The following is a 15187-nucleotide window of genomic DNA, read 5'->3' on the forward strand; positions in this document are numbered from 1 at the left end:
TTAAACCCGACTGATTTTCATGGGAAGAACTAAACCACGATCCTTTACTTGGGAGTAAGCTCAGTTGCTGGCAATGAGGCTTGCTTCTGAGTTAACTCCCTCCTAGGGTCGTGATTCACCCATTCAAAGCATTGCCGGTTGCTTCGAAGCAAAGCCACTGTCTGCACCATCAAAAGCTTCGGCACTTCCTGCAGATGCTAACGCACACCTCGGAGTCACCCGTTTATTCTAAACCAAAACTTCAGTATTCGGGTTAAATTGCCATGTTGGCACTTTGTGATAAATAAGTGGGTTTTGGGTTGCAGTTTGGGCACTCGGTCTCTAAAAGGTTCGCCATCACTATACTAGATGATGCCGGACAGGGAGATAACAAAGGCAGGGCAGCTTGCCCCCTAACTGGAGATATGCCAGATGGCAGGAAGACATCCAGGGAGAAGAAGAAACTCCTTAGGAACTTTCAAGAAGATAGATCAGTCCCAGTAATATGGGATCAAGTTTGGGGAATTTTTTTTTTTTTGCTTTAGGCATATTTTAATTTTTAAACATGCATTGTCCCTTGTTCTCTTTTTCGATTCCAGGCATTTTTATATATACACAAGCACATATACATACACACACACACACACACACACACACACACACATACTGGACTGATAGAGTGCATAGGAGTTATAGTTTTCTGGGGTGGGTTAGTATGAAATTTCTGGGGTGAGGTTTGTATAACATTTTTAATACCCTCATCAAAGGACCAATTCCCATGACAATTAAGCTAATATGCAGCCAGTATAAATTTGCAGCATAAGCACACTTTCCTTTCCTGCCTTTTGCCTAACCTTCTCTCTCTGTTTAAAAGAATAAATGAGCACTGTGGTGCCACCCATGGAGTTCTGATTCATTAGTCAAAGACCAGTGTGCAGAAATGCAAATACATCTCCACTGTATTTTGATGCACTGTTGGCTACAGTCTACTGAGTCAGGAAATAAGGCAGTACAAGAAAGGTAGGCACACATATTTATGCACAAGGGTGCACCTGCGGCTACCTGGGAATGCTACAAAGCTCTTCTTCTGTCACAGTGACCATCATGTTTACACAAGCATTTCATACTTTCTACCCACTTTACCTGTGACATACTACACATTCAGATGACCACAGGTTTCATAGTTGAACTACATATGGGTGTGAAGGATCCTGTTAAAATATGGTCAGTAGAACAAGCTCTTGTCAGTCTTTTCCTATAAGCTTCTCCCTTGAGTGCCATGGGAGTTTAATAAACTTCACCAAAGGCATACTTTTTTTATTTTTGCCATCAAATCACTCATTACTTATGGTGACCCCTGGTGGGGCCTTCAAAGCAAGAGACATTTAGAAGTGGCTTGCCACTGCCTGATCACGACCCTGGTATTCCTTAGAGGTCTCCAATCCAAATACTTGCTAGGGCTGACCCTGCTGACCTGAGATCAGGCAAGATCAAGCTAGCCCACGCTATTCAGGTCAGGGCAGAGGTGCACTACATGGATTCAAATGTTCAAGCAGCTGAACAAGTATGCACATGTTCAAGGGACTATATTAAGGACATTTTCTACTGCTGATGAGAACAAACAATTCCATACTTGTATTCCTATAGATGACAACTTCCTTTTGGGGATATTCTCCACCTTCGGCTCTTCGTTAGTCAGCGTTCCTTTATCACTTTTCAAGGCTGCATTTTTCTGGGGTAATTCAGGAGGTTCTCTGGCTGGAGTCACGATGCTGCCTCTGGTCACACTGGGTGGCCTGGTACTATCTAAGCTGTCTGAAGAATTGCTCAATCCCGACTGGCTGTTGACTTCACTCTTGTGGTCCTGGTTGTCTAGGTAGTTGTCCTGAGCCGATTCAGTGCTGCTCTGCACAGTGACAGAGATGAACGGCTTCGAGGTGGTCCGAGGTGGGACTGGCGGTGGTGTCTTTTTATATCCCACTAGACATGCCGAACCTGTGAAAGTGGTGGCAAGAAAATATGGCGAGAAGGAAAGCAAAGAGACGAAGAGAAAGCAGTAAAAAAATGAGTGAGGAGAGAGAAAGACTGGATTAGTAACTATGTTCAGAGAAACCGGCAAGCGCAGATGCAGAACATACCAGTTTAGCCAGCAGTGTGCATGTAGCAGCCCAAACCAAAGCACATTAATAGCCAACACTACCCAAATGTAAGAGGAACATCATGATAACACAGACTGGAAGATAATGAAGAGAAAGATGATCCCCCTAGAGAATTGTAAACAGGATTTCAATGGTTGTGTGCAACTTTGCTGTTTTATTTTCAAGGTTCTGATAAAGCCACCTCTTGGTGTTTGAAACTATGTTGGCAAATGACCAACTGGTAATTGTAAAAAGATGCCATAGAAGGAATCTCATCAGTCAACAGATATACTTGGTATTGTTGAGATGAGTTTTCTTTGCAGAGCAGAACATCTAGTGGTCAGTGTGTTAAGCAATCACTAAAGAATTGTGGAGCTAAGACACTGGGGAGTTCTGAATTTTTCCTGATGTAGGCCTGAAAGCAAGGTCTTTCCTCTATTCACTCAGTATTAAAGAATGACAAAATTTATAAAGGGTCGTCTGGAATAGTGTCCATCATGAATGTACATATATTTACATTTCTCACAGAACTGGATCTAAGGTAATTCAAAGCAAGTGTCAAAGTTTCCCAACAAGAGGAGTGAACAGGGCAGAAAATGTCAGATACTGGCTTCCTTTAGCAATAATTCTAGAATATCAGGAGTATATATTCAAGTTGCCATGACAGTGAAAGTCTGTGCTGCTATCTAGTGATTGTTAGGGAAGTTACATGCTAGTAGTGCCTGTTATTCAGTGCTTATTTGAAAGTGACTTATTGCTTTTAATTTTTTAAAGCTCTGATGCATGTTTTTAACATGTATTTTTCAACTGTCATATTTATTTCATTTATACCCCTCTTTTCTCCCTAGTAGGGTTCCAAAGTGGCTTATATTGATCTCTTTTCCATGTTATCCTCGCAGTAACCCTATGAGAGGTGGGTTAGGCTAAGGTTCATTTCGCACAGCATATTTATAGAGTTGCAATCATGACAAATGAACTAGTTTCCCCTTTTTATTAACCAAAAACGACCCCCCAGATCCTAATAAGAAACTCTAACAATATACCAATATGGTCTATTATTATCTTATTATTTACAATGCATTATTTTAATTACTTTTTCTTGAAGTCCAACAACAGTGGCTTATCCTAGCTCTATAGCTACACAGTCACCACCAATTCACCAACAGTTTATAATAACTGAATGACTAGAATCATAGAGTTGAAAGAGACCGCAAGGGCCATCAAGCAGGAATACACAATCAAAGCACTCCTGACAGATGGCCCTCCAGCCTCTGTTTTTAAAAACCTCCAAAGGAGGAGACTCCACCACTCTCCAAGGCAGTGTATTCCACTGTTGAAAAGCTCTTACTGCCCGGAAGTTCTTCCTAATATTTAGGTTGAATCTCTTTTCCTGTACCTTGAATCCATTACTCCTTATCCTAGTCTCTGGAGCAGCAAAAAACAAGCTTGCTCATCTTCACCATGATATCCCTTCAAATATTTAAACAAGACAACCATATCATCCCTTAACATTCTCTTCTCCAGACTAAACATACCCAACTTCATAAGTCTCTCCTTGTAGGACACAGATTCCAGACCTTTAACCATTTTGATTACCCTCCTCTGGATCCATTCCAGCTTGTCAAGATCCTTCTTGAACTACAGTGCCCAGAACTGGACACAGTATTCCAGCTGAGATCTGATCAATGCAGAATAGAGAGGTATTATTACGTCCCTCAGCCTAGAATACTATACTCATGTTGATACAGTGGAAAACTGCATTGGCTTTCTTGGCTGCTGCATCACACTGCTGAATCATGTTCAATTTGTGGTCTACAAAGACTCTCATATCCCTTTTGCATGTATTGTTGTCAAGCCAGGTGTCACCGATACTATATCTGTGCATTTCTTTTCTTCCTTTTTTTTTTTTTTGTCTAAGTGCAGTATTTTGCATTTATCTCTCTTGAATTTTTTTTTAGTTTGGGCCCGACTCTTTAATCTGTCCAGATCATTTTTAATTCTGATCATGTCCTCTAAGGTATTAGCTACCCCTCCTAATTTGGTGCCATCTGCAAATTTGATTAGCATGCTCTCTACTCCATCATCCAACTCACTGATAAAAATATTGAATAGCACTGGGCCCAGGACACAACCCTGTGGTGCCCCACTAGTCACGTCTCTCCAGGATGAGGATGAGCCATTGATGAGCACCCTTTGGGTTTGACCAGCCAAGCAATTATAAATCCATCTAACAGTAGCCTTGTCTAGCCCACATTTTACTAGCTTGCTTACAAGAATGTCATGGAAGACCTTGTCAAAAGCCTTACTGAAGTCAAGGTATGCTAGGTCCATAGCATCCCCTTCATCTACCAAGCTTGTCACTCTATCAAAAAGATAAGTTTAGTCTGGCATGACTTGTTTTTGAGAAACCCATGTTGACTTTCAGTGATCACAGCATTCCCTTCTACATGCTTACAGACTATCCCACATAGCTTAAGTCAATTTGTAAAACTCGCATTAATGAATCTTCTGTTTTTCTTTTATGTTCCACCAAGTATTAGCAACACTGTACACCAAAGGCACAAGAAAAACTACAAAAGACATTTGAGGCTCACATATGAAACTGCCCATGCGAGCAGAAGGTTGTGGATGTGTAATAGGAGGGTATACTCCCTTAAACAGATTTTTAAAAACCAGTTTTGTAATACACAAACAGAATTAGGTTAAGATTTTTTAAAAATGGTCTCCATGGCAATAGCTGTTTTCTTCAATGGTGCTTATTATTCACAAGAGGAAACAGGAATGCCCAGCATACTAAATTCATACAGGGAGTACACATCAGCAATTCCATTTCAAGATAAATTAGCCTGCTCAGTTGATAAAAATCTCTTAGCTTGCCTGAAATTGGGCTGCCTGGACTTTCAACTATATGCCATCACCTTTGCTAAAGGAGGATCAATTAAAGAAGTGTTTAGGTATCTTCACAAATGTATGTTCTAATGTAAATATGTAACCTGCAACAAAGTTGGTGCCTGAGGAATATCACTGTTACTTGAACCGAATAAATGAGACACAGAATAGATAAGGTTTGCCTTTATATATATAGGTAAAACTGATAAAGCTGCTTTCTTAATGAAGTTGGAACATCAAAGAAGGAATACTAATCAGTATGTAGCTCCAGACATGTCTAATTTCCAATTAGACATGAAAGCAGCTACAGAGAATGAGATGACAACCAGAGTAAAACTATCAAGATCTGAGAGAAGGAAAGAAAATAGGACAATATAAGAATTAGCATTTCTATTTTAATCTCACCTTCCCTTTGATTTGGGAATGATGAAATGGGAAAGATAATTCCACAACAATTCAAAGCAGCAGCTGTTACTATTCATTTATTATGCAATTTCTATACTGCCCTTCCTCTTTCAAGCTCAGGGAGGTTTCCAACTTTTCTAAAACATATCATGAAAAAAGAATAAATATGGTTTAATTTTTTAAAATTTAAAACTTGAAATTTAGGAATTTAGTACATTCTAATCTAGTCTGAACTCAATACTAAACCCATCTTTCTGATAACATCTACAATTTATAACACTTAACAGTAGAAATATTTCCTTTGTATATTTTAATATGTAAATGGAAACACCTTTCATTCATACATAAGGTTTTTGTACCATTTTCTCTAGCACAAGAGTGGAGTGGTACAGTTCATGACAATCATCTATGGTAGATCACTGTGCTAGCTCTGTCCAGATTATGAATGGAATTCATACTTAAAGTTTTCATCTACAACATCAGTTCCTTGAAAACTTCAGTCCTACAATCCAAAAAAGGTAAGGAAACAAAAGAGAAGAAACACTGCAAATATACTTAAAAATAAATTAAAACCCAACTTGGCCATCCTGAACAGAGATAGTCAAACATGGATTTGCGTACAAAAAATAAACCAGGTTTCTTCAAATGTCTCTCTAAATCAAAATGGTAAAGCCTTCATTTCAGCTTGAGCTTTCCCCCTGAATAGTGAGAAACACAGTGGGTTGGATCCTACAGGGCTCTTCAGCTAACAGTGGCACACTCTTCAGATTCTTACATTAATGAAAGGCTCCCTGCACTAGTGGAAGTTGCCATCTTTGACATAAAAGATCTATGGGATTCAACACAGTGATTTTAAGATCAGGTTCCAATGGTGTTATTGTGTGCTGAACAAAATCACTAAGCTGCATCAGCCATTATACTAAGATCAAGGCCATGAACAATTATGCATTACTACCGATAAGTCAATTTCTCCAAAAGCAATTTTGTTATTTTGCCAGTATATCAGTGATAGAGCAGCTAAATTTTTACAAGATAGCAGCGTTATTACACCTTTGGAACCAATAGGTAAAAAGCAAAATGCCTAACTAATACTTTCACACATTATTTCTCTGGAAAATAAGCAGTATTTATTTTCCTCTGGGAACACTCACAATAATTACATCAGCTTACAAAACACATTGAAGTTTAGTACTTCCTACCTCCAAATTGCTATGGCCTATATAATTTCTAACAGCCAACTTTTATTTCTACTACCTTGATTTCTCTTTTTAGAAGATGTCTTGTTTGAAAAGTTCCAGCAGTAGTTATTTTATACATGAGCCTTCACAAAACTACAACTATAGCCAAAAACAATAGAAAAACAAGGCAAGAAGAAAAAAATCACACTAAGTCTTGATGTGCATAACTAGTGTAAATTCTTTTCAACACAGTGGTGGTACAGAGAACAGAAACATCTTGCTACGCCAGACTTATTTGGGGACAGAGATTATGATCTCCAGTACTGTCTCCATTTTGCTTTGTGCAGGTAGAAATAAAAGTCAGTGTGAACGTGAGCTATTGGCATATAGCCATGATACACTAAGGGGTTTGGCACTTCTGAAAATGGATGCACGCAAAAGTATCCTTGCTTTTGAAATGACAAGAAAAGCTCTTACAGGCAAGTGTCTGAATACAAAACAGATGGGTGTGGCCGTGCATTTTTAATTTAAGTGCCAAAGTACATGAAATTGAATGATCTGCAGGGAGATTGTGTCATAACAGAACACATGTGGAAGACTGAATATCTGAATGTTCTTCAATGAATGCTAAGGCACAGCCAGGTTAGTCTGTTAAAGCAAAATGAAAACAAAGTTCAGGGCCATTCTAAATGAGCCCTTCATAAAGTGCACTCAAATTATTTTAGAAATGACGTTTTAAAAAGATTCTCTCTTTTATCTGGGCCCTAAATGCTAAGAAAGAAACAGAATGGGGGTGAGGGAGAAAAACTCAGTATTTAGAGTAATACCAGCGACATGACAGAGTTAAATCACTAATGAGGCAAGGAATATTTTGTTTACTTTTGTTTACTACACTGTTTGTGCCCCAGTTTACTACTGGCCAAGTGCATCCACCGTAATCTCTCACTCCATCACAGTTTACACACACTAATGTGATCCAATAACAGTGAGCTGGCTCTGGACCAGCCCTGAATCACATCTAAATAGAGGACAAAAGAAGATTCACTTGAATGCCTTGCGAGCAAAGGCAAAGTTACTGAAAGGAACTGAGAGTCAGTGGAGTTGCTTAGAACTCAAAAGACCTCTCCTCTATTCAGCTCTCTGAGATATTTACCAGCCTAATCATTCCAGTGCAGATGGTATACAATCTGTACTCGTGGGTATATGAAATTCTGTGCCAAGGCAGAACCACAATCCTGCAACCCATAGTTCTTTCAAGGTGGGACCCACTGATCAGCCACAAGCCCCACTAAGTAAGGACCTTGCCCACTTTCTTGAAAAATCTGGCAGGTGCTACTTGGGGGAGTATTACTCAGAAGAGCCACTGCATATCACTGTGACGACACAAGCACATCTCCCAATATTTCCCAATTTTGCCATTTCTCTCCTGATAAATATCATATATATTTGAAATCATGGCAGGGGGCTTTTCTGTTGTTCTGCAGCCTGCCAGATTCGGTTTGGAAAGGGTGGGAAAAGGTAGGAGCTGTGAAGCCACCCTGGTTGGGCCAGAGCACTCAGGCCCCTTTGAATTTATCTGAATTGAATTTGAAGGGCCCTTATCTTTAAAGCTTCTGGATTCCAGGCCTACCACCCAGCAAAAATAATAGCCCAGTGGGATGCACTGATTTATAGTGCCAGCCGAAAACTTCTCTCTAAAAAAACACACACACACAAGCCATTCATTTTTTTAAAAAACATCAGATTGGACAACGTGTGTGTGTGTGGGGGGGGGAGGGGGACTGAAATTGACATACAGCTTTTTTTTTTTTAAAGCAAACTGTATTTACTGATGCTTTCGACTGTCCACAAGACTGAACCATAACAGACAAAGCAGCACTATGCAAACAAGGGGTTGGATCTTTTAAAACTTCCAGTTTATCAACTAAACAAACCACACCCTTGTGTTCAAAGCAGCAGCAGCACAATGAACAAACAAATGGTAACAAGAAAAGAACACAAACAGCCTCAAAATATTTTGCAGAACAAAAAGACTCTCTTTGTTAGGGAAAAAAATTATCCACAGAGATGCAGACATTAGCTGGCACATTCTGCTCTAGTGGGAGCCAGCAACAGTGATTAGAATTTGGGGAACAATAAACTGCTCACCTGCAAAAGAAAAAGCAGCAACTGCATGTAAGTGGCAGCTGAAGCCATTCCCCTTGAGGGGGAGAGGGAGGGAACTAGTGCAGCTGAAATGGCTATCAGTGGCCTCTGTGCAGCCAAGGTAAGAAAGCATCCCATACATGGTACATGTAGAGGAGATGATGATGATTAATTCAACTTAATAAGCTGCTCTCCCCCAAAGGCCTCAGATGATTCTGCTTGCTACAGTGTAAGAAGGTGGCAGATATTACCACCGACCTCCCAGAAGACCAATAAAGGAAACTTTTCCCCGGGGGGGGTTGGGGTTGGAGGTGGGGGTGGGAATAGGGAGGACACCAACTTTTCATGCTTTAGCAAATGAAATTGGGAATGTGGGAGGTTTGGAAGGTTAGTACACTAAATGGTGACCTACTGCACTATTCATCTTTAAGTACTAGTCATTTCCTACTGTTACTATTCAGATAATTCTTTAGAGGCCGAACATCTTTCATGACTTCAGACTGCCAGATGGGAGAGCAACTGAAAGAAACATTCTGGTACTATGGAATGTTTTGAAGTAAGAAACCTTCATAGTTTTGCAGGAAATAACCCTCAATGTATTTCTATCCACTGAAATACACTGAAAGCTTTGTAAAAGGAGCAATATCCAGTAAGCAAGGAATGTCGTACATGCAAGCAAAATACGACTGGGTAGGAAAGAAGAATGTCAGAATCTGATCAAGCAGGCCCACAAGACAACATTTTTCTTAGCATTATATTCTGGAAGGAATAACACAAAAATGTTATATTTTCTGGAGTAGTTTACTCGTGCACTTTTTTTAAATTAAGAGGCAAGAGACAAAATACACAACTCAACTTCAACTAATGCCAGTTGGAGCATCTCAAGCCAAGAACACCTTAATATTTCCATTTCCTCTGGCATTAGAATGTCAAGGTCACTTTACAAATTCAAGAAAGAGGAATCACACTTTAAAGTCAGAGTCAGAAATGTCTCAGTTATAAATACACTGCCATGGAGATGTTACTGAAGCATGCCTTGCACCCCAGCTATAGCAACAAGCTCCACATCTGCAAGATGCACGCTGCAGCTGTTTCTGAAAGTCTGACACTGAACTGGCAACGGCTGACTGACATTAAGGGAAGGCGAACAAATGTTTCTGCTGCCTCAGTCAATTTGAAGGATCCCGTTAAGTAGGAAATTGGACTGAAAGGTCATTTCCTCACTGGTAACATTCCTGAGGTTTATTCTGTGCGTGCTTTTTTCATTACATTAAGGGTCTAGCCAGACTCCTCCCCCTTTCTGGTATTAGATCTCCATTCTGACAGGAATTTGAAGGCTGCTGTTTCAATTACCAATCCTTTCAGACCCTTCAAGTCTAGAGGCAGCTGCAAAGAGGTTTTGCCACCATCTATCAACACCAGTGAGCTTTAATTTTTTTAAAAAAATATTCTGTCAGTGTTCTCAGACTATCACGTCAGAACAACTAAAATAAAGGCTTGAAAAGAAACTTGAAAAGAAAGGGAATATGTTGCACATCATCTTAATAACAGACATGCCTTGTGTAATAACATGTACCGCTCCCCCCATTCTCATATACCTAGGGAAATTCATGTAAAATCGGATTTGGGGAAAATTTAGACAGCACTAATGAACAAAGCTCAGTGTGCCCTCTTTTGTAAAGTACTTCCCCTCTTCTGAAGTTGTATTCTAACAAGTATTTCATTCATCTTTACTTTTTCCAATGACTTTCCTTCTCCTATCCACATGGCAGGGCATCTACTCCAAAAGACTGGGCAGCAGCACACAAAAACAGCATACTCCGTAAATATATCAAATGCAATTCTGCATCTGATGAAGTGGGTTCAGGCCTGTCAAAAACTTATTCTTCAACAAATAAATTATTAAGGCTCCACAGAGTTTCTTACTTTTGTTTTGTTGTAGGCTAACGCTACCAACCCAACTAGTATTTACAGATTCTGATGTTGTTCTCTGAAGGAACTCAAAACAAAAACAGGCAAGGCTCAGAAACAATAGGGTTTGCCTCAAGCTTTGATTCACAGAGAAATTCAGAATTGTATGCAAGAATGACTCAGATCTGAAACTCTAGCTCACCTGAACAGACAACTTACCAAGTCAAACTCTAGGTAAAACATGCAAGAAAATCACTGAAAACTCCACCTATAAATAGCTACATTGGTGTCTCCAAGGAGACCAATACCAACATCATAATAATATTCTAGTGACCAACATGGTTAAAGAAAGGGGCTGAAAAAAACACTGAAAATTCTACATAAATGCTTACAAATTACCGTATATACTTGTGTATAAGCCGAGGCACCTAATTTTACTACCAAAACCTGGGAAAATGTATTGACTCAGGTATAAGCCGAAGGTGGGAAGCCGGGAGGGAGAGGGAGCTCCTTATTTGGGCAGTGACTCCCCCTGATGTCATTGCCCAAATAAGGAGCTCCCTCCTCCTCCCCCTGGGATTGAAGAAGCCCAGCCAGTCAGGAGGCAGAGGGAGCTCGTTATTTGGGCAGTGACTCCCCCAATATCATTGCCAAATAAGGAGCTCCCTCCACCTCCGGGCAGGTTGGGCTTCCTCAAACCCAGCCCAGAGGTGGAGGGAGCTCCTTATTTGGGCAATGACATCAGGGGGAGTCACTGCCCAAATAAGGAGCTCCCTCTGCCTCCCAGGGTTTGAGGAAGCCCAGCCAGCCAGGATTCCCCTTCACCCTCCCAGGAGGGCAGCAACAAGCGGTTTGTGCAGCCACAGGGAGGTTGTCCTGGCCACGCCCCCAGCCTCGGCAGAGGCCTGAAGAGCCGACTGGTAAGCGGTGACTTGTGTATAAGCCGAGGGAGCATTTTCCAGCTTTAAAACAGGGCTGAAAAACTCAGCTTATATGCGAGTATATACGGTATATTTCAAGCATCCAGGTAAGCATGAGGCAAGTATTTTAAAGGAAGCTAGATCTCTCTAAGTCAGAAATATCTGCTATATTTTATATGTAGCTGTATGATAAAAAGCAGGGCATCAATTAAATCATGGAAGTTTCATTAATCCACAAAACTATCAGGGGTTTTCATAACAGCTTTGACCCTCATAGTAACTGTCCCCTTGGAGCAGTAGAATTCCTAAAAATTACACTTAAGATAGTTCTATTTTGAATAAAGATTGAAAGCGTTTGGCAATGGATCATTTATCCCATGACAAGGGTGTAGTATAGATATAGTGAATCACATTTCGCCAGGAAGAAGTGAGTCCTATTTCTGTTAATAATCGTTTCTTCATGGCATTCCTGCTCCCATTGCTCCTAGTGTGTGAAAAGGGATATGTGGGAAATGAATTTCCTAGTTTGCTCTACTGTATTAGAACAGACTAGTATGTAATTTATTAAATCAACTGATTTGCAGAAACTAGATCCATATTTTACAATATCATACAGAACATCTTGGGACAAACCATGGCTTTCAAGCAGAAGAACCTATGTATATATAAACGCAGAGAAACAAATTTAAGTTTTCAGAGGGGCAAAAAGGTCCCTCCCAATTGTGCTTTAAATGACAAAGAGTTCTTATTAAACAAAAAGTGGAAATACTCTGAACTTGTAAAAAGTCTCATGAAAACATGTGAAAGCTTCCATCCCATGGTAGTTTTCAACGTTTGTATGGAATTGGGTTGAAAACCAATGAAAGAAAAGCAGACATCTTTATAGCATCAGAACATTCAGGAACAAAGTCTAGAAAATGGACCTGGAAAGCATGTATGAAGCTGAATTAATAAATATGCATCTTTCTGCATATTACAGAAATATATCTTAATCTGTTTCACAGACTTCTCCTTGTATTCATTTCAGTAACAAAACACAGGGGTAAATAACATAACAAAGAAACCAAGCGACTTGCAGAAATGGTTAAAAATATTGTCGGCTGAAGCAGAAATTTGCAATCAAAAGAAACCCTCCCTGTGGTAAGAATTACTTAGAGGGTTAGTGAAGATTTAAATGTGTGGGAAGGAAAAAATTATTTCATGTGGGCTTTGCCATTCATGCTGATTTTAGAATTACAGAAAGCTGGTGAAACTATCATTTCAACCTCCAGCTACAACTGTATGCTAATCCTCTGGCTGGCCAAATGGCTGGTACATTCCAAGAAATACAAATTAGGTTCCAGATGGCTGTTGCTTAGCAGCAGCCCACATACTTGGTTGCTTAGGGAACAGGTTCCTCACATTCTCATTAGACAGCTGCCTGCTGGAACTGCTACTCTTGTCTGGGAAGATTTCTCACACTCAGCTACAAGCTGAGGCAGGGATTTCAGTCATAGCATGTCTATAGATAAAGGCCGCAGTGGCAAAAAAATAAATAAAAAAGAGGGACTGGAAACACGTTACGCAAGTTACTTGCCATGATTAATAAAATCCAACAGTAACAGGTAATTTGAGGTGTGAAGAGATTTCTTTTGAAGAAAGAACTGTAGTAAGTCACATTTTTCTGTGCAGAATGATCGCTATATGTAACTGCAGGGGGCACCCTGGCTTTGATCTCTACCAGCAGAGGCTATGGCTACAGTGAGCTTAAGGTCTGAACTCCAGTTTGTAAAGTCTGCTCCCTTGGAAAGACTAAAATGTGGTCTTAGTACTATAAGAGATTATCTGTCCATGAATGCACCCAGGTACAACAATTGGTTCCTTTGCTACACAAAGCCTCTACACTCCAATTACTAGAGAGACTTCTGAATTACAACTAATAATGCAGCTCAAGACAATGTATTTTCCTTGACTGAATAGAGACCTTGAATTCCTGTCTCATTGGCAATGCTGATTTCTCCATGCCTTTGCATCTCACACCTAATCCAAATGTGCCTGCAATTGTCATTTACCTCCTGTTGACATCAAATGCTATTGTCATTGAGTGTCTGAACTGGTGGAAAACCTGTGGGCAGCACAGTACATTACCATCCTAGACCCTGCCATAGGTTTCTGGCAGGTGGAAATGGTGCCAGAGGACTGACCCAAAATTGCCTTTACCAAAGCTCTAGGGAAACTAATAACTTATGTGTGGGAATGAACATTTACCCTGCACATCGATCATTCCCCACTATGCTGGTTCCACAACAACCAAGGACAGTAATGGCAAACAGGTCTGATGGAGTTTGCTTTTACAAGACTTTGATTTTGACATCATTCATATCTTCCTCATATCTTCGGGACTGCATTACCCCATATGTCCCTACTCAGCCTCTGCGTTCAGCAGAGGCCAATTTACTGGTGGTTCCTGGCCCCTCAATGATGCGGCTGGCCTCCACTCGGGCCAGGGCCTTTTCAGCCTTGGCCCCTGCCTGGTGGAACACTCTCCCTCCAGCTGTCCGGGCCCTGAGGGATCTTGGTGAATTCCGCAGGGCCTGTAAGACTGAGTTGTTCCACCGGGCTTTTGGAGTGCCCAGCCGCTGATTAGGCGCCCCTTCTACTCTATTCCTCCGGTTTTCGGAGTCCCCCTGTCATCTAGGGGACCCACTTTTGTTACTGTCTTGTTCCCCCTTTTTGGGAGGGTTTAATCTGGGGTATTGCTGACGCCATTTTACTGTATTACTGCTGCGTTTTAAATATTTAAACTTTTAAACTTTTGTTTATATACTGTATGTGGAATCCATGTTGTACACCGCCCAGAGCTCTTTGGGGATTGGGCGTTATAGAAATCCCATAAATAAATAAAAATAAATAAAAATATCTGTAGGCATGAAAATGTGGTCACTGATGCTTACATCCAGGATATAAGCTCAAAAGAATAATTTGTAAATGCAATGTAAGTATGAAAAGTGCAATTCTAACATTATTTCTTACTCTATTCCTGTAAGTCATTTATATTGCTTATTAATATTATTGCTACATAATAAAGAGTAATCTTGCCTCATTGAAAAGTAGAGACCTGAAAAAAGTCTCACCTGTGTCAATGAGTTTCCAAAAGGGAATCGTGTGATGGACGGGAGTCTGTCCTGCCCCTAGGGGGAAATCAGCCATTCAGATGAGTCCATAGAGTGTTGCTCCATCATCGAGTCAACTACAAGAAGAGGGATGTTGGAGGGAACCCAGAGGGAGGGGCAGTTGAGTTCTGCCTCAGGGGAAGAGCACAGATAGTTCGCATCTAGCTCAGGAAAAAGGGCAGACAGAGTGAAGCGTGGCTCTGCCTGGTAGTGTAGCAGAGCGGTTTAGCTCTATTTCTGGGAGACAAGAGAGTGCTTGCTTGTTCGGCCTGTCTCTGGGGATGAGCTGATCTTGTGCAGCTTAGTCTGACTCTGTGGGAAAAACAAGCTGGTGTGGGTGAAATCCTACATGAGAACGGATCCAGCCCGGTGGCTAATAAGTCTGTGACTGAAAGAACTGTAGAAAAGTCCAACTATTCTTTGAAGTCATAATCAATTTAAATGTGTGTTCCTTTAAAACCAACCTGTAA

General features: G+C 40.6%; 1 protein-coding gene across 4 annotated transcripts in view; it reads right to left on the bottom strand.

Annotated features, from left to right (window-relative positions):
- The window catches only part of DLGAP4 (DLG associated protein 4), a 388862-nt gene that overhangs the window by 14811 nt on the left and 358864 nt on the right, over nt 1-15187 (bottom strand). For 3 of the 4 annotated variants that reach the window (XM_048498812.1, XM_048498811.1, XM_048498813.1), the window contains one exon: nt 1613-1974. In XM_048498812.1, coding sequence (XP_048354769.1) covers nt 1613-1974 — 362 coding nt within the window. Of the gene's footprint in view, nt 1-1612; nt 1975-15187 lie in introns of those variants that run through there. The other variant, XM_048498814.1, reaches the window with a different exon arrangement.

The sequence above is a fragment of the Sphaerodactylus townsendi genome, linkage group LG05 (genome assembly GCF_021028975.2).
Source record: "Sphaerodactylus townsendi isolate TG3544 linkage group LG05, MPM_Stown_v2.3, whole genome shotgun sequence".
Lineage (NCBI taxonomy): Eukaryota > Metazoa > Chordata > Lepidosauria > Squamata > Sphaerodactylidae > Sphaerodactylus > Sphaerodactylus townsendi.